General features: G+C 39.0%; 1 protein-coding gene across 2 annotated transcripts in view; it reads left to right on the top strand.

Annotated features, from left to right (window-relative positions):
* The window catches only part of LOC133653958 (tetraspanin-2-like), a 30,904-nt gene extending 7,343 nt beyond the window's left edge, over positions 1-23,561 (top strand). Inside the window, exons 2-8 of one of the 2 annotated variants that reach the window (XM_062053829.1) lie at positions 8,179-8,281; positions 13,274-13,371; positions 13,455-13,529; positions 14,815-14,898; positions 19,296-19,352; positions 19,436-19,519; positions 19,601-23,561. In XM_062053829.1, coding sequence (XP_061909813.1) covers positions 8,179-8,281; positions 13,274-13,371; positions 13,455-13,529; positions 14,815-14,898; positions 19,296-19,352; positions 19,436-19,519; positions 19,601-19,666 — 567 coding nt within the window. In that variant the 3' untranslated portion in view covers positions 19,667-23,561. The remainder of the gene's footprint in view (positions 1-8,178; positions 8,282-13,273; positions 13,372-13,454; positions 13,530-14,814; positions 14,899-19,295; positions 19,353-19,435; positions 19,520-19,600) is intronic. The other variant, XM_062053828.1, reaches the window with a different exon arrangement.
* The last annotated feature ends 280 nt before the right edge of the window (positions 23,562-23,841 follow it).

The following is a 23,841-nucleotide window of genomic DNA, read 5'->3' as shown; positions in this document are numbered from 1 at the left end:
AGAGAAGTGGGTAAAGATTGGGGGTTAGCAGTGAGGGGGTTAATGGGACTTTTTAGGGACATTCTTAGGCCGTGAGCAGCATGCTATTTATTAGTGCTGCACTTCTTTCTCACAGTACCATATTTCAGCTAGCAGAGGGGTAAAAAAAAAAGGCTGTATAAGAATATTTGACTGGATAGCATTCAATCAAAATATTTTGTAAACATTAATAAACAATAAATAGAAAATCTGATCGATAAAGGAATTATTTGGGGGAAGACAATAAGTAATAAGTAAATAAAGGAGCCATTTGTATGGGACCATATTTCGCTAAATGTTTCATTTTGGCATCAGCTGTTTTTTTTATTATTGTTTAGACATAGAAAGAAACACAACTCTTACAAAAAGGAGGACAAGCTTGCACATGCGTAAATAAGTCACATTTATTCATAAGCTGTTGTGTGCTATACTGTTGGTAATAACACTGTTAGAGTAACAGCGTTTTGTTTTTTTCCACTAACGAGTATTTTGATTAATTACTGTTTCCATCGTTGCAACGCCGTTGCCATTACTGAGAATGCGAAGTGGCTGGTTACTACAGTTTGGTTGAAAGAAGCACAGGGTGTCAGGTTTCGGCCACACATCAGCTGCTTGGATAGAGAGAGAAAGGGTGGGGATGATGACACCGTTGTAAATGTGATGAAGATGATTGGATGGGTGGGCAGATCATGCCCTGCTCAAGCTGTCTCACTGACACACAACAAGACCCGCGATAATTGCGACAAGTAGCAGCTAGGGAAAGTATAAGGTAGAGTTCTCAAACTGCAAGTACCGGCACTACTTTTTGCTCATTGAAATTAAAGGCAAGAATGTTTGTGTAACATGCACGCTATGACCAGGAAAAAAAAATGTTTATCCACATCTGCCTCTAGCAACTTGAATCGCACCTCACATCAACACATGCCAACATGACACTTGTTGCATGCTGCTAACCAAACCCCAAGCTCAAATGCAACCATTTTTTTTAATCAAATTCATCCCGTTTTACAATTTGGATGTAGCATGATTAATCACAGGTGAACACCCGATTGCATTATTAAAATTAGCTGAAGAAAAGACTCCACTATTTGTACACAAATTGAATTTTATTGTCAGAATGTACTCCATGAACGTTTCTAAAAGTTTTACTTGAATGCCTGTCATTTGTTTGCCCAAAACTCAGTAACAGTTTTATTGCACTACTAAAAAGCTAAATGTTCCTTTGTGTCTTTTTACCTAACATGACATTATTGGTACCATATTGGGTTTTGTACTTTCCATTTTTAATGTTACTTTACTGAATATTTTTTATACATTTTTATTTATTTGCATATCATAAGGCAATGCACTGCAATTTATTGCGTTAAGATAAATGCCAAATGCTCTAAAATACTGTATATAGTGTTGTTATTATTCAATTAGTTAATATAAACATATTTGATGTTATCGAACAGAATAGGGTATGAAAAATAACATCACAATTACTTTGCTGAGTAACTAATTACTCCTACAATGAGGTAACTGAGTTACTAACTCAATTACTTTTTAGGAGAAGTAAGTTGTAACTGTAACTAAGTACTTTTTTGCGGTAAGATGACCGACACTGCTCAGTAGTGATCAATAATACTTCTTTAACACAGGTGTACATTTAACTTGACCAGTGGATTATTCACACAGGTCAAATTCTCAATCCAAATATACAACTAGAATATTAAAGAGCTAAATTAACTCCTATTGGATGAGAATTTGTTTGGAGTTTAACATAAAACCTGTCCTTAAACTATTCATGTTGGCTCACTGGGACTATAATGATAAAGGTGAAATAAACGCTGACGTATTACCATCAAAACAAGCCCATGCCTATGCAGGACACAAAATATTCATCTAAATAAGCCTAACCTTCTAAACATTCTTCTCAACATGTCCTGACGAAGTGGCTGGTTTTTACTTCAGACTGTCATTGTTTTACACAAACCGTAGACCTACAGTTGTGGTGGGGGTAGGAACTTGATATGAAGATAATGAAACAAAGGATTCGTAGACAGGAGGAAATGGCCTCAAGAATACAAATGTGGGAAGTCTTGTTATGCCTGAACCCACGGACGTGCTGTCAGGGTAGACAGGTGAAACAGAGACTCATTGTTTTGATGAAAAATGTTCTGTGTGGAGTTTGCATGTTCTCCCTGTGTAGGTTCTTACCGGGTACTCCGGCTTCCTCCCGCCTCCAAAGACATGCACCTGGGGATAGGTTGATTGGCAACATTAAATTGGCCCGAGTGTGTGAATGTGAGTGCGGATGTTGTCTGTCTATCTGTGTTGACCCTGTGATGAGGCAGCAACTTGTCCACGGTGTACCCCGCCTTCCCACGATCCCGATAGGGATAAGCGGTAGAAAATGGATGAATAATAGTTGATACAATAAGTATTAATATTTGTTCATTAAACTGTGTTAAAAATGTATTTTATGTATATTACAATCTGTTTTTTTCAACATTTTCCTAAGTAAACCTTAATTAAATGTGCATGTTTTCTGATTACTGTATATACAAGGTAGGAAATTCCTTCCTGTCTGCTTAAAGTGTAAGCGAATTACCAGATTTTGTGCTGAGTACACTAATTGAATACCGTACATCACTAAAAAAAAGACAATACAATGCAGAGTATATTTTTCTCATTTTGTGTGTAAGCGAGAATTTCCTGTCTGTTCTAATGCACAAGTAGTCAGCACTCAGCGTCAATAGCTGAGGGTGTGGCTATTTCTGTTCTGCTAATTTTACACCATGACTTTATACCCTTATTAAAACTCTAGATACTAGTTGCTGTAGTACTCTTAAAGGCCTACTGAAATGAATTGTTTTTATTTAAACGGGGATAGCAGATCCATTCTATGTGTCATACTTGATAATTTCGTGATATTGCCATATTTTTGCTGAAAGGATTTAGTAGAGAACATCGACGATAAAGTTGCAACTTTTGGTCGCTGATAAAAAAAGCCTTGCCTGTACCGGAAGTAGCGTGACGTCAAAAGTTGAAAGACTCCTCACATTTCCCCATTGTTTTCAATGCAGCTAGAGCGATTCGGACCAAGAAAGCGACGATTACCCCATTAATTTGAGCGAGGATGAAAGATTTGTGGATGAGGAACGTTAGAGTGAAGGACTAGAATGCAGTGCAAGACATATCTTTTTTCGCTCTGACCGTAACTTAGGTACAAGCTGGCTCATTGGATTCCACACTCTCTCCTTTTTCTATTGTGGATCACGGATTTGTATTTTAAACCACCTCGGATACTATATCCTCTTGAAAATGAGAGTCAAGAACGCGAAATGGACATTCACAGTGACTTTTATCTCCACGACAATACATCGGCGAAGCACTTTAGCTACGGAGCTAACGTGATAGCATCGTGCTTAACTGCATGTAGAAACAAAATAAATAAACCCCTGACTGGAAGGATAGATAGAAAATCAACAATACTATTAAACCATGGACCTGTAACTACACGGTTAATGCTTTCCAGCCTGGCGAAGCTTAACAATGCTGTTGCTAACGACGCCATTGAAGCTAACTTAGCAACCGTACCTCACAGAGCTATACTAAAAACATTAGCTATCCACCTACGCCAGCCAGCCCTCATCTGCTCATCAACACCCGTGCTCACCTGCGTTCCAGCGATCGACGGTGCGACGAAGGACTTCACCCGATCACAGATGCGGTCGGCGGCCCGGAGACGGACGAAGTTAAGGTGAGTTCGGCGGCTAGCGCGTCTGCTATCCATTTCTCAGTCCTCCTGGTTGTGTTGCTGTAGTCCGTCGCTAATACACCGATCCCACCTACAACTTTCTTCTTTGCAGTCTCCATTGTTCATTAAACAAATTGCAAAAAATTCACCAACACAGATGTCCAGAATACTGTGGAATTTTGAGATGAAAACAGAGCTTTTTGTATAGGATTCAATGTGCCCGCATACTACCCGTTTCAACGATTGACGTCACGCGCATACGTCATCATACATAGACATTTTCAACCGGAAGTTTAGCGGGAAATTTAAAATTGCACTTTATAAGTTAACCCGGTCGTATTGGCATGTGTTGCAATGTTAAGATTTCATCATTGATATATAAACTATCAGACTGCGTGGTCGGTAGTAGTGGGTTTCAGTAGGCCTTTAATCGCCACACTCACTAAGTCAGTATGAATTGGTGTGGCATATGTGAGCTAGCTGGCGCTTGTTGCTACCATCCTTTTTTTTTTTAATCTATATTTACACAAAGAAAATAAAAGAAAGCTATTTCGATGCTCTGCTTGCAACTACCAAAATGGAGAATAAAAGCACAAAATGTCTCCAAAATGAACTGTTAGACCAAACAGAAGGTGATCAGACGTTTATGATCAAAGTACTTAACATGAATAAAGGCTTTTTGTCATGATCCTTTGCCCGGATCATGTTTTGTTCTGTTAGTTTGACTCCCTCAGTTTTGTTTTCAGCACCCTTGGGTTTGTGTGTTTTTGGTTACCACGGGTGCTGATTAGTTTCACCTGCCTCTGATTAGTGTTCAGGACACTCAACCTGCTTCCTGGCACTAATCAGAGAGCTACTTATTCCCGTTTTCGCTACACTCAGTCTGGTTGTCTTATTTGCTTCCTGCAACAGTTACGTTGTTGACCTTATTTGATTCCTGAGCTAAGCTTTGCCATTTGGTTTGCCTGTTTCAATGCTAAGCTTTCGCGCTAGCTCTTAGCTTTGCTTCCCGTGCTATGGGCACACTTGTTTTGTTTGTTTTGTATCCTGTATGATTTATAAGAATAAATCATTGTCTCACCTGCACCTTGCCTCCGGAGTTTCCGTCTGCATCTTGGGAAAACGACCCCACACAGTAAAATGTGACCCCGACAGTACACTTTTTCTGGAAGTGCATAGGTGCATGTACGTCACATACAAATAAAAGGTTAGACAACATTTTATTTGTATTTCATAAAAGTAAATACATGTGACTAATAAGTATTTGATAACATTTTATGAAAGTGAATTGAATTATTCTCTTTTTCTTGTTCTATACATATGAAATTAATTAAATAAAACAAAAAAAGGGCCTCACATGCCTTGAGCCTCACTGCACGTCACTGCCTCAACCCAATAATTATAAAGTTTGTAACCCATGTACAAAAACAAAGACATTTGGCTTACAGAACTGTTGTTTTGAGTCTCTGCACTGACTGGATTATCCTCATAGGACATCCTCTAGTGAAAGCTTTTTTAATTGAGATGTCAGGGGAGCACCCGCTGCAGTTTTTGTCCTCCACATCACCTCCGATCTCACAGGAAGATTCAACATCAGACTCCTCCGACCACTTAAAATAACATTTTGCTGTAGTCATGGTTTTCTTGTGAACTGTGCTGAGAACACTTTTATCCAACATATACAGTAAACCGAATGAGGGAAAGTATGAGCAGCATGAAACCGCATTTCCAAACAAACAAGAGGGCCTGTTTAGGATCAAGGTGCCACACTGCTGCACACGGCCAAAACCAAAGACGGTTTGGAACCTGATTTTTTGGGGGGGGGGGAAAACAAAGATCTAACCAGCTCCTTTAAAAGTTGTGACTTTCCATTTGGTCACCATTTAATTTTGCCCTAACTAAAAGTAAACCTTTATGTTGCTAAATACATCTGCTCAGTGGCAAAGGGTGGAGGTCACTTGTGGAAACATTTGGTCACATCTGCTACATTTTGTTGGACAAACCACAATTAGGCCAGGAAAATGAACGAGCCATGCATAAGCCAGAAAAACATCCACGTTCACTATTTATTTTCATTATAAAGTTGTTGCTTTCACAATCTGTGCTGAAATAAATCTACAACAATGTCAAAACCAACACCCTGAAAAGCTTACTACGAGAAAAACCTAGTAGGCTAATTGTATGCTTGACCACTGTTTCTCAAACAGTCTTGCCAAATCCTTAGAAGGAAAAGCAGCTATTGACTTTCCTATAAGTCCCTATAAATCACCGAATGACATCACCGCCTCATTTGCATAATTGATTGCAATGGACGCTGTAGGAGAGAAGAATAGTGTCGTCGAAAAGATTCAAAAAATGTGTTTAAAGGCCTACTGAAATGAAATTTTCTCATTTAAACGGGGATAGCAGGTCCATTCTATGTGTCATACTTAATCATTTCGCGATATTGCCATATTTTTGCTGAAAGGATTTAGTAGAGAACATCGACGATAAAGTTCGCAACTTTTGGTCGCTGATAAAAAAGCCTTGAAGTAGCGTGACGTCACAGGTTGTGGAGCTCCTCACATCTGCACATTGTTTACAATCATGGCCACAAGCAGCGAGAGCGATTCGGACCTAGAAAGCGACGATTTCCCCATTAATTTGAGAGAGGATGAAATATTTGTGGATGAGGAAAGTGAGAGTGAAGGACTAGAGGGCAGTGGAAGCGATTCAGATAGGGAAGATGCTGTGAGAGGCGGGTGGGACCTGATATTCAGCTGGGAATGACTAAAACAGTAAATAAACACAAGACATGTATATACTCTATTAGCCACAACACAACCAGGCTTATATTTAATATGCCACAAATTAATCCGCATAACAAACACCTCCCCCCTCCCGTCCATATAACCCACCAATACAACTCGAACACCCGCACAACACACTCAATCCCACAGCCCAAAGTACCGTTCACCTCCGTAAAGTTCATACAGCACATATATTTCCCCAAAGTTACGTACGTGACATGCACATAGCGGCACGCACGTACGGGCAAGCGATCAAATGTTTGGAAGCCAAAGCTGCGTACTCACGGTAGCGCGTCTGCTATCCAACTCAAAGTCCTCCTGGTTGTGTTGCTGCAGCCAGCCGCTAATACACCGATCCCACCTACAGCTTTCTTCTTTGTTGTCTTCATTGTTCATTAAACAAATTGCAAAAGATTCACCAAGACAGATGTCCAGAATACTGTGGAATTTTGCGATGAAAACAGACGACATAATAGCTGGCCACAGTGGTGTCCCAATATGTCCACACAATCCGTAACGTCACACGCAAACGTCATCATACGAGACGTTTTCAGCAGAATATTTTGCGGGAAATTCAAAATTGCACTTTACTAATCTAACCCGGCCGTATTGGCATGTGTTGCAATGTTAAGATTTCATCATTGATATATAAACTATCAGACTGCGTGGTCAGTAGTAGTGGGTTTCAGTAGGCCTTTAAACAAATGGTAATCATGATTTGATTATTATTAGTTTTTTCTTAAAATTTAAATACATTTTGTTCTGCATAGTTAAATGTTACAGTATCAAATTTGATCAAAGACTGGACAGTTGTGACATTCACCCATGAAACAAATGTAATGATTGGCTTGCGAACATGAACGATTGAATAAGGATGTTGCAGTGATTTTTCTTCGCATGACATGACAGTAAAGAAACATTTACATTTACATTGTGCTTCTGTAAGTCAAGGCGGAAACAGCGGCGACTTTGCACATGTCCTTTTCATTTGCAGTCAGGACGCAAAGAAGTGTAGGTCTCCTTTTCTGCTCTGACTGCAGCTGGGACTGCTGCGTGAGGCTCCTGTCAACTTGACCGCCTGTGAGGAGGGGCTCAGGGCAGCACCCGCTGCTCATTGAGGTCATTCACTGCAGAGTGATACGTGCTTTAATGTCCTCAAAACATCCCAAAACGTCAAAACATGCGTCGCTTGTCGTTTTTGAGGGGAAAAAAACGTGGAAAAACTGCCAGATTTAGCCTGAAAGTGGCCAAGTTGTCAACACTGTTCTCAAACGTTCAAATGTAATCATGTCATTGTTCATGTAATTCAGAATGTAATGATTAATTACGTGTGATTATTTAAGTATTATTTCCACCTCCACCAAAGCAGTAAACCTTCAATACTTTTTATTTACTTCATAACTTTTTGGGCATTGTCGGCAGGAATTCTCAAAAACTAGAAATTATGCTACCCATTTTTTTTTATGAATCTTTTGCTTCATAAGGCATAACCCATAACCCATAATGGTAACAGTTAGGTGTATTTCAAAAGTGCTTGCCTTGCTGAGGTCTGTTCTGGACTCAGTGCCTTGGTATTCTTTATTTCTGCGTTCCATGTGATCACAATCTTTGTACTTAATCTCCCCACAGCTGATGGGATCCTTTGTTATGGCAGTGGGACTGTGGCTTCGTTTTGACCCAGAAACTGTGTCCTTGCTCAACGGTGATAAGGCTCCGGACACATACTTCATTGGTAGGTACTACCACTCCTTATATGTTGCATTATTGTCTCAATAGGTCACCAACTCTCCGGGATTTCCAACTGAAACAGATAAATATTGTATATGACTGTCGATTATGTTAAAAGTACCACTTCAAACTAAAACATTCTGTATTTCTTGAAACCGTTTCATTCCATAAGTTTATTCTGAAAGTGGAGTAAACGCCACTGCTTTGTTGTCATTTTTTACCGAACTGAGCCACACAACCTCCATCTTATTCTGCCTCAAGAAAAGGGCTTTTAAATTGGACACATGCCTATATGCTGCTCCCCTCTGCCCTTCTTCACTAAAGACATTACTACCGCAAGGCGTGGTGCCACATAAAAACACTCCATGACCACACATAAAAGCCACTCAAATCTTGGACGCAACAGAAAAGCATTCCTATAATATTTCAGAGTTTAATGCTTGTTATTATAGACAATTACTGTACATACACTCAGAGACTGCTTATGTTGTCTGTATTTCATCCCACAGGTGAAGATGAATAACAGGAAATGAGCGCAGTGCGCATATGTGAACTTAGGCCTAACTGAGGTCAGCGGATAGCCGTAGTAACTGGTAGCATCGAGTCAAAAGAATATGACTTGACATGCCGAGAAATGGAGCATTTGTGAACACCCAACATTAACACAGTAAAACTTTGGTAGCCGGCATGTGCAAAATTTTGAATTTGGGATTTCAATTCAATTCCTTTGAAAATAATTTATTTGAATTGAATTGGCTTCAAGAGGAATTCTTTATAGCCAAGTAACATGAATCATTTGTCAAATTTAAAATAATTTTGCCCATCATCGACGATCCTCTTGTAACACAAGAACTTGCGTGCCTTTCCCTTTTACTCAAGGTGTGCTCGCATTATCGACATGTTAGAGAAGGTCTGTGGCTTGATTGCCACATAGCCTGGTTAATCAGCCTCCTCAAGCTCCCACTCACCTCTTCCTGTTATCTGTTTTGGCGGGGCGGTCAGTGTCAGTGGGGCGTAAGACGTTCAGTTTCTTCCCCGCTCTTTTGGCCTTTTTGGGGACATCTGGAATCCGTTCTTTGAGGGGCCAGATTTGCAACTGGTAACATACAGATTACCAACAGCACTCCTCTCTACTCTGGTGAAATCTCGAAGGACACCACCACTTCCACCATGCCTTCTTGCTCCGGTGAGACTGCCCGCCACCGCTCCTTCCTCTTGCGGTATGGTCAGCCAGGATAACGTTGCTTCTTCTTGCTGCAATCAAGGCTTGGGGGCCGCATGCTGCATAAGCGCACAACCGGGATTTGACCTACACGCCGACTGACAAAGCAGCCACACGGCGCTCAACTTCTGCTGAGGAAACGTCATTCCGTTGCTGGACCATCGTGCCGGTGGTAGAAGCGCATAGCTTGTGTGCAACTTCTGACAAGAAGAAGCCTCTGTAATCCACTTCGTGAGGGAGGGGCTACTATTAGCTGTTGGGCAGCTGGGGACGCACAGCTCCTCCATTGTCCCCTCCTGTGAGGCCGCCACCACCATTTCTTCCTCCTGCGTACACATCTTCGCCCGTGGGAGTGTCACTAGTTCCGTCTTTCGTGGTTCCGCTTCAGACAACACTGTTACCTCCAGCGACACTGACGCCCACCTCTTCGCCAGCGGTGTCGATATTAGTTCTGCCTTCTTTGGGTCTGCTCCAGACTTCATCTTCGGTGGGTCCCCTCCAAACGACACCATCCCCTCCAGCGAAATTGCCGCCCACCTCTTCACCAGTGGGGTCGTCATCAATTCCACCTTCCGTGGGTTCACTCCAGATGTCATCTTCCGTGTGTCTGCTCCAAACGACACCGTCACATCTAACGAGGCCACTGTTTCCACGCCAGTTGAATATAGGACCCATCCGGCGCTCAACCTCCACGACGGCCGACAGAGCGCTGTGCCAATCATCCTCCTCTTCAGCTGCCGTGGGGGCGTGGACCTCTGCAGCAGTGGGAGCCCCCATCCCGCTTACGTCTGCCTCCATGGTCGCCCGCCTTGCCAGGGTTAGCAGCGCCCGGGACTGGGGAGCGGCGCTCTGCTGCTACTGGGGCAGCTATTCTGCGTGTCTCGTCATCCTCTTCGCCAGCTGCGACTTGGCAACCGCCCTCCAAGTGCCCCATCAACCCTCCCTTCTTTTTGCACTCTTTTTTGCTGCTGGGACTAAAACGTTTTTTAGTTTTTTGGGGAAGGGGCCACTGTCACGACCTGTCACTTCAGCTCTGAAAAGATTATTGTGTTTTCTTAGTTTTGCATTCTCTTGCTTAGTTTACTGTTATGTCCTTTGTAGCGCTCTTATTTTAGTTCCACTTCCTACCTCGCTCCCTGGGTGCTGGTTCCCACACCTGTCTCTGATTATCAACCTGCGCTCACCTGTTTTAAGTTGCCAATCAGCTATACTTATAAACCAGCCTGCCCTGCAGTCAGGGTTGGATGAATGACAAATGCTACTGACTGTTTGTTTTGCATGTAAACTGCTCATGTAATTTTGTTTTTTACCTTTGTTCCTGCTTGATTGTCTTACCTATCAAGCGTGCTTATACTCTTGTGCACCTCCCTGTTGCACTTGACTTCCATAACTTGCCTGCCTGCTTGGGTTAAAACAATTGCAGCAATGCATGTTTATGACACCAATATTTGCACACAAATAAAAAATAAATAAACGTTTTACTTGAATGGATATAATTTATTTGCACAACTTTTTTTTTTCTTATACAAAATGTTTAATTAGTCAAACAAAAACACACACATTAATTAAAAAATAGTACATAATAATGCAATTCCAATTCCAATTCCAAACCAAACCCGGCCCAGCAACATTCCGAATAGCAATCAACAGAGTAATTGAGAGGACACAAAAACATGATACAAAAAATCCAAAGTCGTCAAACAAAAGTATCAATATTAATAAGAATTCCCACGTAACAGTGATTAAATATCCCACATTTACATTGTCATCACAGCCAAAAAAAAAGATTAAAAATGAACAATAGTGTGGCTTGCACATGCATCGCATCTCATAAGCTTGACCACACATTGTATCCAATATGTACCAAAAGGACAAAAATAAGTCATATTTTATGTTCAGTTAATAGTTAAAACTAATTTAAATAAAGGATCCCATATTTCAATATATGACTCATTATCATCTGGACTAAATGCAGTTTTTTCTACTGATATCATCTCAATAGCTTGTGTATACCAGTCAGTATGAGTTTGCACCAAATTTGATAACAGTTGTATATATATATATATATATATATATATATATATATATATATATATATATATATATATATATATATATATATATATATATATATATATATATGCACACACTCACTCTCACACTTATATACTTATATACACTATATATATATTTTATATATGATATTATATTATAAACCAGGTGGACCCCAAAATTAGGTTTTATTGAAGAGGATCATAGAAAACCCTCACAATCATACAACTCACCTCTTGAGTTGTAATTTGATGATATCATTTAATATATATATATATATATGTATATATATATATATATATATATATATATATATATATATATATATATATACACACACACATTACAGAGATAATGCTTGCTGTGAACATGGCTATATACTGCAAATAGTTAATAGTTACCATGGCGACCAGTCCTCATCACTTGCCTCTGCAAATGTAATTACAATAAGGCTGGTTGCCGCAAAATAGAGGCTTGGTCTTACAAAACTGTGATATTGTAAAGGCATTTTATCACGTTCCTCCATATGTTAATTAGTGAGTTCTCCATGTTGCTACCAGGAGATGGTCAGGTCCTCACGGCACGTTTAGTGCTACACGTGGCTTTGACACTGAGTGTGCTGTTGTCACAAACACAGCTGAGACTTGTTGTGTGCGTTCCCATAGTTTCTTGTCCACACAAACCTTCTCTTTTCAGACTAATGTAAACATTCAGGTGCATCTAAACCAATTACAATCATGAAGATTTTTAAGAAATACATTCTTATAATATTTCCCTGTGTGTAGTGCATCCTGTGATGAGGTGGAGACTTGTGCAGGGTGTACACCGCCTTCCGCCCAAGTGCCACTGGTGGCTCCAGCACCCCCGCGACCCGAGAGGGACAAACAGTAGAAAAAGGATGGATGGATGGGTGTAGTGAATCATATAACTTTCACCTTTTGAATTGAGCTATAGAAATTAATTAACTTTTCATAAATATATGCTTAACTGAGTTGCATATACAGCTTTAAAGTCAAACCAATGCAGTTTATTTCTATGCTTACAGTTACTCAAAGTATGCAATCTTTCAAGCTTAACTCTCAAGAACAAGAACAACAACACATCAAACTGTAGTCCTCTGTTGTTCCCACCGGAGTCCCCGTCATTTGGGGGCTGCAGGAACGTCTCCTAGCAACACACCAACAATATTCCTAATGAGAGGCTTAAAGCTGCTGTGTAGTATCCTAATGGTTCAACATTACAAACATTATAAGAACACCACCACTGGCAAGCACATGTTACCAATAGGTGTTTAAAAGTACAGATAGGACACACAAAAATATGACTTAAACGGCATAACAATGGTCTAAAATGGTGATTCGGGCTGAATAAGATAACAGGTTTGTAGTGATGTGAATCGTTCTTCTTGAAGGTTCCTAAAACTCGTACAAAGTATTGACAATGGTTACAAACGAGTAGACGAAATGTTTGTCACAAGAACTCACCTGTGTTTTGTCTTCATGATCTCTGACATTACCTCCATTCAAGGTAAAGCCTATTAACAATGCAGGTTGGATGGTTTCAGTTTGCAGTTTGAATTTTATGCTGCTCTCTGCTGGTACATATATGAATTGCATCTGCGCGATTTACACTGCCAAGTTTGTAAAATGATAGCATGTGTTTCTTTCTTAGCCATTCTGTTCTAAAATGACTAAATTAACTAAAAGTTTCCTGTGTTTCCAGGTGTGTACATACTGATTGGAGCAGGCAGTCTGGTGATGTTGGTTGGTTTCTTCGGATGTTGTGGAGCTGTTCGAGAGTCTCAGTGCCTGCTGGCTTCAGTGAGTCCAAATAGAACATCTGATCTTAAATGAATCAATACTAAAATTGTGATTGCCTATCATCCTCAATGGATCTCTTTCAGTTCTTTGCCTGTCTGTTGATCATCTTTGGAGCTGAGGTGGCAGCAGGCGTGTTTGGATTCCTAAACAAGGACAAGGTACATTAATGACTTCATGGCCTGACTCGTTGCACTGCAAAAACTGAAATGTGAGCGTAATAGTAATTAATATATAGCTAAATAAAATTATTGACTAACACATCTTATTTCATTTTAGGTGTTCTAAAATATAGAGTATATTACAAAAAATAATTTGTTGGCAGTTTATTTTGTTCATTTTAGTAATAAATGTCAGATTTTATTCCACTCTATTTAAAATAGGAAAAGTGAGATGAATGCCTGATTTAAAAAAGTGTTTTTAATTGAAAACAAGTAATTTTTACCTTGATTTCAGATATTCAATCTGGCTCGTACTATATTTGAGTTTTTGCAGTGTGGTGTGATGCTTAATGAAATACAGTGCATCTGGAAAGTAGTCACAGCACTTAACGTTTTCCACATTGTGTTATGTTTTCATTCAGGATGTCTCTGTACATTGCTGCATTTATATTTCCCTCTATCCTGCCGCTGAAAAACATCTCCACAGCATGATGCTGCCACTACCATGCTTCACTGTAGGGATGGTATTGCCTGGTGATGAACGATGCCTGGTTTCCTCCAAACATGATGCTTGGCATTCACGCCGAAGAGTTCAATCTTTGCCTCATAAAACCAAAATAATTGTATTTGTCATGGTATGGGAGTTTTTCAGGGGCATTTTGGCAAACATTTTACTAAGAGATGGCTTCTGTCTGGCCACTCTACCTTACAGGCCTGATTGGTGGTTTGCTGCCGAGATGGTTGTCCTTCTAGAAGGTTCTCCTCTCTCCAAAGAGGAATTCTGTAGCTCTGACAGAGTGACAATGGGGTTCTTGGTCACCTCCCTGACTAGACTAAGATGAATGCAGTCATGTACAGAGACATCCTGGATGAAAACCAACACTTCTCATCCAATCTGATGGAGCTTGAGAGGAATGGGTGACACTGCCCAAAGATAGGTGTGCCAAGTTTGTGGCATAGTATTCAAAAAGACTTGAGGCTGTAATTGCTGCCAAATGTGCATCAACAAAGTATTGAGCAAAGGCTGCGAATACTTATGTAAATATTATTGAATTATTATTGTCATTATTATTTTTATTTTCAATAAATTTGCAAAATTTAAAAAACAAAACGTTTTCACATAGTCATTATGGTATATTGCGTGTAGAATTTTGAGAACAAAATATAATTTATTTCATTTTGGAATAAGGCTATAACGTAACAAAATGTTGAAGAAGTGAAGCGGATTCACTGTACAGTAATCCTGATACAGTATACGTTTCTTTATGTTTATTCTCTCTTACAGATAATTGAAGACATTCAGAACTTCTATGCCACGACCTACAATGAAAATACCAACAGCACACTGATCACCACGTACCAGAAAGTAGTAAGTATCCCAACCATAGACATCTTATAAGTAGACGCAGCATCGAGCGCTACTGCCTACTGGCGCTGACGAGACGCGGGGCCGCCATCTTGGAGTGGTGATCCGCTCCACTCAGTGCAATTCATTTGGCAGGAGTAATGAACTGTCAGTGCATTTAATTAATCTTACCTCACTGAATACCACTGATTTTCACGCGGTTTTTTGTCATACGTGTAGCTATGATAAAGGACACATGCTTTGGCGTGTTTTATTATTCATAGTTTGCTTAACAGTAATAGAATATTCTTAGTATGCTATAAATGACCAGACGTCCAACATCAAAAACTGGGAATATAATCCCAATGAAGGGGGAAAAAAACGGTCAGCTATTTTTAAATTGAAGAAACAATATGATTAGGTTATATATACATGCGTATATCCTACATAAACAATGTATGAATACATTAGATATCTATATATCTTAGAGACCTATAGACTGTATTTCTGTTGCTGCAGCAGCAGAGTTTATTCTGTCTTGAGACGTTGTATTGATATTTTGTATTACCTTCTTCCCTTAAATGATAATCTGTACAGTGATTGTTTTATATGTATTTTTTACGTAAGTCAATTTGGATAAAAGTGTCTGCCAAATACTTAAACATAAACATATATAAACACCTGAAAGTCTTTATATCAGCTAAAACCACCTATCTGTTTCACTGGATTCAGAATAAAACCAAATTCTGTTTTAACCAACAATGTTAGTATTTGAATATTGTTACTTGAAGACTTATTCCTGGTTACAATTATACTGTTAAGAAAGTAGTGTCTTATACTTTGCCTAAAATGAGAATGCATCATAATCTGTGGCGGCTGGTGAATTTTGTTTTAGGTGGGGCTGAAAGTTTGTAAACCAAACCCCTGTAGGGGTGTCATCCTCCCCCAGAAGATTTATTTGTGATTTTCACATACAAATGAAGCATTCTGGTGCATTCTGACAAAATAATGAAGACAAAATAGAACATTTCATAGGTTTGCAGGGAACTACTTACAATATGCACACTGAAGGCAGGATGACACCATAGGTTTGCAGAGAACTATATACAATATATATATATATATTGTATATGTATATTGAATATATACTTCTCAACTCGGTGGTAATATTCTTTTCACAAAATACAACCAATAGTACGTTAATGTTAAATCTTACTTGTGAAAAGTAATCTCCCGATTCCTATTTCCAACAGTCCGCTCATTTGAGCAGGAAAACGCTGAACACCAGCCCGGCATCTTTGTTTTCTACCTGTCAACTGTCAGTTTAGGTTGCTCGCCGGCTCCTCATCACCACTTCAATATGGCGTACGAATTTCTCGCGTCACAGCAGCCAATGCTGCGTCTACTTATAAGATGTCTATGATCCCAACAGTCATTTATTTTAGTGTAAAGTTATTTTGTAACAGGGGCCACAGTGTAGCTGCATGTGCCAGTGTGTGTGTTAGTGAACCTCACTTTCAAACACTTTCTAAGAGGACCTAGGTTCAAGTCCTAGGCGGAATGGAAGCAGGGGCTGGAAGTGGCGGGTTACACGTACATTATCAAGTCAGGGGCCACTTTTATTGTTTTACTGATTTCTTTCACAGCAGACATTTTAAGGAATATAAGGAAAACTGCAGGTTTTTTATTATTTTTCCCCTAATCTGTCCCTATGTGAGACAAGAACACACATGTCCTTCTCTTTTCTCTGCATTCTAAATAGTGAAAACATTCGGCAAAAAATGCAGGTAATTGGACTTCATTTACTCCCCTTTAAAGAACGTCCAAAAATTACCACCTACGCTCTATCTGCATACCATAATCTGCATATAAACTGTTGCCGTGGTTCAGATGGTAGTGAATCCCTGGTCTGAAGCCATGTTTCACCATCTTAATCACTGCTGTTGTGGCTTTGGACAAGACACATCACCCACCTTAGGTGTTGGCTTTTTTCATTCTGCTTTGTATTGATCAGAGAGTGGGCAGGTGTACCTAATGTTGTGACCGGCAAATATTTATATTGTTTATGAAGTTTATTTTCGACCCCGTCTGGGGGAAAAAAAATTAAATTGCAATGATATGTGTCCTTAAGATATGTGTATATTTAATAGTGTACATTGTCAAAAGATCTTGCATTGAGCAAAGAGAGTGCATTCTGGTTTTCTCTAATGTGACATTGGAGAAAAATTTTCACCAAAACATATCCATTACATATTATATAGACCACAATGAAGTGTGTTAAATGTAGATTAAAATCATCATAGGTCCTCTTTAACAAATGTATTACAACATTACTACGCAATGTACATTTTTGCCACAGCTGCCCCTATATTAACAGCATTGCTAATTGCTAAAATTAGATTTACTATTTTGTAACATTTCTGTAATGACCAGTGTATGAAGCTCTTCAACCAAGATTATATATTTAACTCTAAAACATAATTATTATTTGTATTAACAAATGTTCAAATTTACTGGGAAAAAAATTGTAAAACATATTAGTTTCAGTCACAATAATGTTTTTAATTTTAAAGTTTGTTTTATGAAATATTTTTAAAATATCCATCCATCCATCCATTTTCCACCGCTTAGTCCCTTTGGGGTCGCGGGGGGCGCTGGAGCCTATCTCAGCTACAATCGGGCGGAAGGCAGGGTACACCCTGGACAAGTCGCCACCTCACCGCAGGCCCTAAATAAAATAAATAAAATATTTTTGGCTTATTTATAGTTTTTAAAAATTTGAAAAATACAGGTGCAATAAAATAAATGCAACTGTTTGACTGTTAAATTATCTTATTTAAAGTATTCCCAGCTTTTTAAATAACTTTTAAACAACATTTTAAAACTGGTTTCTTTTCTTTATAGTCTTTTCATCTATTTAATTTTATCATGGCTTGAAAAATGCAATGTAATTTTATTCTGCAGTACATATCGGATATAAATGTTTGAATGATAGTAATAAATCTGAATCTGAAACCTGAATCTAAATATGCATTGGCAATTGTATTGACTATGATTTAGTTGTATTGTAAGAACCCACACTAAATACAACTGCAACTACTTTATTATGTAATATTATTAAGGGGTTTTTAGCGGTGTCCCAATTAGATGTTGATATTGGAAATCCGTCCAATATCAGCAAAAACAAGTATCAGATAGTATTGGCTTGCATCTAAAATTCCCCCAATATAAGCTCCAATACAAGCAGACCGGTTTGTTTACTTGTGCAAAGCTGGACAGCCAACTAACATCTAAATTTCCTCCAACAAGCCCACAGGGTTGGTCTTGTATTTTAATGAAGTCATTTACTAAAGGTAAACAAGGTAAGTTATAGGCTTTTAGGAGCTAGCAGCTACACCGCAGCTAAGCACACAATAGCACATAAGCTAGACATACGTAATAAGTGTCCGTAATTAAACAACAATGCAGTCCAAAACACATCATTTGTCAATATAAATACACATCAAATATATATAGTTGCATAATACTTACACATACAAAGTATCCAAAGCAGAAAGGTATCAGAAAGTATCCACTAACAAATGCGTCCGCATAATTGAACTTGTTGCGTCAAGAGCTTAATTTAATCAATTATTGTGACCACTAAGTGTAGCCAAAAATAAAATATCACTCCACTTCAAAAGTAAATCAGTCATTAGTATTTTTCCTTCCTACCATTGTTGTTTAGTCTGATAGTTTCACTTTCTCAAGCCTTTTATAACAACTAATTAAAGTATATACTATGATCCTTGCTAAATCACTACATGGTCTAGGGCCGAAGTATATCACTGAGATGCTCCAACTATATAAGCCCTCTAGATCACTAAGATCTTCTGAGACCAATCTGTTAGCGGTTACCAGAGTAAACTCAAATCAATATTAAACTTCCTGAAGATGTCAGACTCTCCCCAACTCTGACTACTTTTAAAACTAGACTGAAGACTTTTATGTTCACCTTAGCTTTCAGCTAAATCTTTTAATCTTTTAACTTTTAATGTCCGCACTGTTTCTATTTTTATTGTCTGCATTTTAATTTTGCTTTTATTTTCTTTCATTTCACTTTGTTGTTTGTGAAGCACTTTAAGTCTGCCTTGTGTATGAAAAGCGCTATACAAATAAAGTTGCCTTGCCTTGCCTTGCCTTGCCTTGCCTAAAATCGGCGAATACTCAAATATTCAGTATTGGAATCGTATCAGAAGTAAAAATGTTGTTTCTGGAAACCCGTACATATTTTTTTACTTTCTTTATTTCTTATTTTGCCTATATTTTAGTTGTGTTTAGATCATTACTGCATTGCTAAATTGTTAAAAATGTATGGTTTTGGGAGTCTGTTTGTCTGTTTGCTTTCTTCCATCATCAAACATTCTACTTTACACGTATAGTTGAACTGCTGCGGGACGCTGGCTAACAACTGTCCCGATCAAGAACCTGACATGAAAGTAAGGTTTTAAGCTTTTTAGAAGAAAAATAAAACATGGAGCTCTCTACCCCACATCCTTCAATCTCACTTTCCATCCTGCAGGACTGCGAGACAGGCATCAGGGATTTCTTCAACAGTAAACTCTACATCATTGGCTACGTTGGCATCGGCATCGCTGGAGTTATGGTGAGTCGAGCTTTAAACACACTTGTCAAACATCATGCACAGCTTGGTCCTGACTGAACAAGTGTTTTTGCTCCGTAACAGATCATTGGGATGATCTTCAGCATGGTGCTCTGCTGTGCTGTACGTAACAGCAGGGAGGTCATCTAAAGGACTCTGGCACTCAAACTTAGCCCAGAGAGACTGCAGCCAATATCCATCATCTTTCAACTGAGCATTGTCCTCTTCTGTCTTTCATTTCAGTCATCACTTCCTACCATGCTGATGGGATTTAGCCCATCTCTTATGGAGCAATATTACATTGCCCTTAATATGTTAACAGTTTTTTTTGCTGTTGTGCCCCATGGTCATTTGGCAACTGCAAACCTAAATACAGTACTTACACAAGGTTTTACAAACAGCCTTGATAACGACCCCTCAGCTCATGAGAAGACAGCAGACTGCAGATTAGGTTTATTTATCTTCGCTATTGAGTCACGCTCGCTCATGTTTGCTCGCAAAACATGAAATTACAGCCAGCAACTGTCTTGGTTAACCTAACATTAATATTGTAAACAGAGGCAGAGAAGTATATTGTTGCTTTAAGTAAGTACCAATGATTGTCACACACACACTAGGTGTGGTGAGATTATCCTCTGCATTTGACCCATCCCCCTCACCCCCTGGGAGGTGAGGGGAGCAGTGAGCAGCAGCGGTGGTCGCGCCTGGGAACAATTTTTGGTGATTTAACCCCCAATTACAACCCTTGATGCTGAGTGCCAAGCAGGGAGGTAATGGATGTCATTTTTATAGTCTTTGGTATGACTCAGCCGGAGTTTGAACTCACGACCTACCGATCTCAAGGCCGACACTCTAACCACTAGGCCACTTTAGTTATCAAATTAAACATTTTTGGTACAGTATACCTAATATATTCTTTTAATCGGTCCGTAAAATTCTAGGCATGTGAATGTTGTCAACATTCTCACCTAAGAGCAGATTCACAAATGATGCAAAACTCAATGAATGATTTAGTATCTACATTATGGCGTCAAAACAGTGCCAAAACGCATCTTTTTTTGCGCAAGCGCGGACTCTTTTTACGCTGGAGCGGACAATGTTTGCTCCTGCATGGACTCTGTCTCTGTCTCTCTGTTTCCCTGCACGCACGGTGTTCCACCCTTTTGGCACCTAAAATTATTCCAACCTTTCTGATTAGTCACTTGAAACGTCTACAGTCTCCTGGTCAGAGCCAAAACGAGGGAACTGTTATCGTCGAATGGTGTCCCTTTGAAGAAGAGTAAAGAGAGTCTGAAGTTTAGACAAAATAAGCCATTACATAATTTCTTATGAATTAAGGTGCTTAAAATAAAAACAATAAAATCACTCAAATTTGATCACATTGTGAGGGCATCACACTCGGGACTATTGTGACATCAGAGCATTGATAAATGAGCTGCCTTGTATCATATAAAATACTGGTACATCTATGTAAGGCAACATTGCAATAACCTGGTGGGGTTATATCCAGGAAAACATGTTGCCAATAGATATAAGCGGTCTTTACAAGTTGTTAAAGATCGCAATTTTTGACATTTTCACACGGCATTGTAATGTTCGTGTAAAGTTGCTTGCAGCTTGACCCCAGGAAGCAAAGACTGAAGGTGAAGCCCAGGAAAATAGTCCATTTATTATGTAGGTTACAAACCAGGGAGCACCAGTGTGGTCGAAGTCAGAGTGGACCACGAGTGAGTGTACAAAAAAAAACAGGAATTGGGAATAACATTTAGTTCACAAAGAATGCTAGTGCAGCATGGAAGTGCACAAAAAACAAGATGTAATGCAGTCAAGGGCACAAAGCAAAATCATCCAGCCTCGTCCTACTAACGAAGCTGGCTTAAGAGGCATCGTGATTGGCAAACAGGGACAGGTGAGGGAGCCAGCGCTCGGACTACAGGAAGTGGAAACAAATTAAGAGCGCTGGACAGGAAATAATACTGAAAATTAGGGAAACAATAACCAAAAAGTCAAGGCAGTCGTGACATCATCATGATAACTTGTAATGGCATGGTTTAATAGGTTGGAGCATGTATCTTAGATGACAAAATACACAAACATTTGGTTATTTTGTCTAAAAACTCTAATCTTTTTCACAAGGGACACAAAATAGTGTTTTTTTATGCACTTGGATTTTGACACAATACTACATTCTGTAATACAATAAATTGATATTGCCCTTTAAGGGTGACATCTAATCACCATTTGAAAGTAGGTGTGACATACAGTAAATATCTTCTGGTCATTTTACAGTTTCTTTCAACAATCGCTAACGTAAGTCAGGAACATGTAATGTATGTTGATTGCATGTTCGGAAGGCCAAGCTTGGGGAAATTCACCTATCTAAGATTTTACAGTTTTTTCCATTTGCTTACACACAATTTTACTAACTGAGTGTCTTTTTTCAAAAGATATAAACACTTTTCCAAACACCACATTTAATTTTCTTAGTTCCTAGATTATTTGCAGAATGACATACTTTGATCAAAACATATGCCCATTCATCAAAATAAAGCAAGCATTTGTGAAAATGCAGTTTTATATTCATCTCACTCACTCACACAGACTTCAAATGATAAGACACTATTGGAGTGAGTTACCCATAAGAGTGATAAATACAAAACACATTTGTAAAAAAAAACTATTTTACTATAAGAAATCACATGTTTGGGGCATTTTGCCCGGCAGTTTTAACATATGTGATGAATGATTACTGTAACTTGACAAAATATATTGGCAAATCCATAGCAATCGTCATTGTTTACTTTGAAGTGGGCCTATACGTAAGGACCTAAAGAAAAAGCAAAAAATATCCTGTAATATTTTCAAGAACTGCTCAACAATGATGCTGCAAACTGAAAATATGTATTTTTACCACAGTCAGGTAAAGTTACAAATAACAGTAGTCAACAATGACATAAAATCTGAGACAAATAAAAAAGTTTGAAAAATGATCTGGAGATAAATAAAAATGACAGCATAGAGTGTAGGCTACATCTGCAGACTTAGGCAACAGCAACTCTATGAAAGAATGTACTCAAAAGCCTCAGTTACTAACTCTAATCATCACCTGCCCGTAGCTGGATCAGGCCATATATCTCATCCACATCACATGTGCAAGATGGGACGGTGTGTGTAAAGCATTGTGTGGAATATTTCACAAAAACTGTGAAGCAGAGTCTATGCCTAATATTCGGCAAATCTGCACAGTGGTTTTGCTTACTGTGTGTAGTCTTTGTTAACTGTGTGAACATTTAAAATTTAGTGTGTAAGCAATTTGAAAAAACTGTAATCAGCATGCACCCTCTGCTTTGAAAAAAAATATGTTTGGGTCGAGTGTAAGCGCTCCATTGTGTGAATATATAGTTGTACATTTTATGTGGATGATTTGATTGTGCTGTGTGTAGATAGAGGTTTGTAATAGTTGAATGTGTTTTGTAGTGGTAAAACATCTACACGGCCAAAAACACAGCCTCTTAACGTGCCTTTTTCAAGCTTTTGTAGAGACAACATGCTGCTGCATGTAGAGGAAATAGCAATGCTGTCCATATGATTGTGACGTTGGGACAGCATTTAATTATCACTTTTTCAACGACTAGCACATACTGTATGAGTCACTCGACTCATTTTTACTATTATTGTTTTTGTGTGTTTAAAATGTCACTGAAGTGTGTGAGGAAAATCGGTTGAAAAGAATGTTGATTTTGTTAATACACGTAAACAAGCTTTTTTTTCGTGGCTGCACAAGCAAATGAGCAGAGGCTGACGTTACGCTGCAGGCTAAAAGACCCAACAGGATGAACACAATCCACACAGCTGTTCCAGCAACAAGATGGCGTCAAGTTCCCTTCAAAAAAGAGTGTACACACCGTCAAGCCTTGTACTAGTCAGTTCTTTGTTAATTTATTTAATTACAATTCCAGGCTTCTCAGGACAACACAATATGTGGTTGAAGTTTAATAAAACATTTGACGTTTCACAAAGTTTCCCGTCTCTTATTTCATGTCATTTTCTCAATTATGTTGAAAGATATGTCTTCAGGAATCTCAGACACGCGGCCCGCGAGACGTTATTTTGCGGCCCACACCTTAATATGAAAATGTAATGTTAATGCGGCCCGCAAGTTTTATATGAATGGCGCTTGACAGCGTCATACTTGCCAACCCTCCCGACTTATCCAGGAGACTCCCGATTTTCAGGGCAACCATTCTCTCGACTTTCTGCCGACTTTCATTCAAACAACAATATTAAGGGCGTGCCGTGATGGCACTGCCTTTAACGTCCTCTAC

This window comes from Entelurus aequoreus, linkage group LG07, assembly GCF_033978785.1.
Source record: "Entelurus aequoreus isolate RoL-2023_Sb linkage group LG07, RoL_Eaeq_v1.1, whole genome shotgun sequence".
NCBI lineage: Eukaryota > Metazoa > Chordata > Actinopteri > Syngnathiformes > Syngnathidae > Entelurus > Entelurus aequoreus.
The sequence above is the reverse complement of the archived record's forward strand: the minus strand, read 5'-3'. Positions and strand labels throughout refer to the sequence as shown.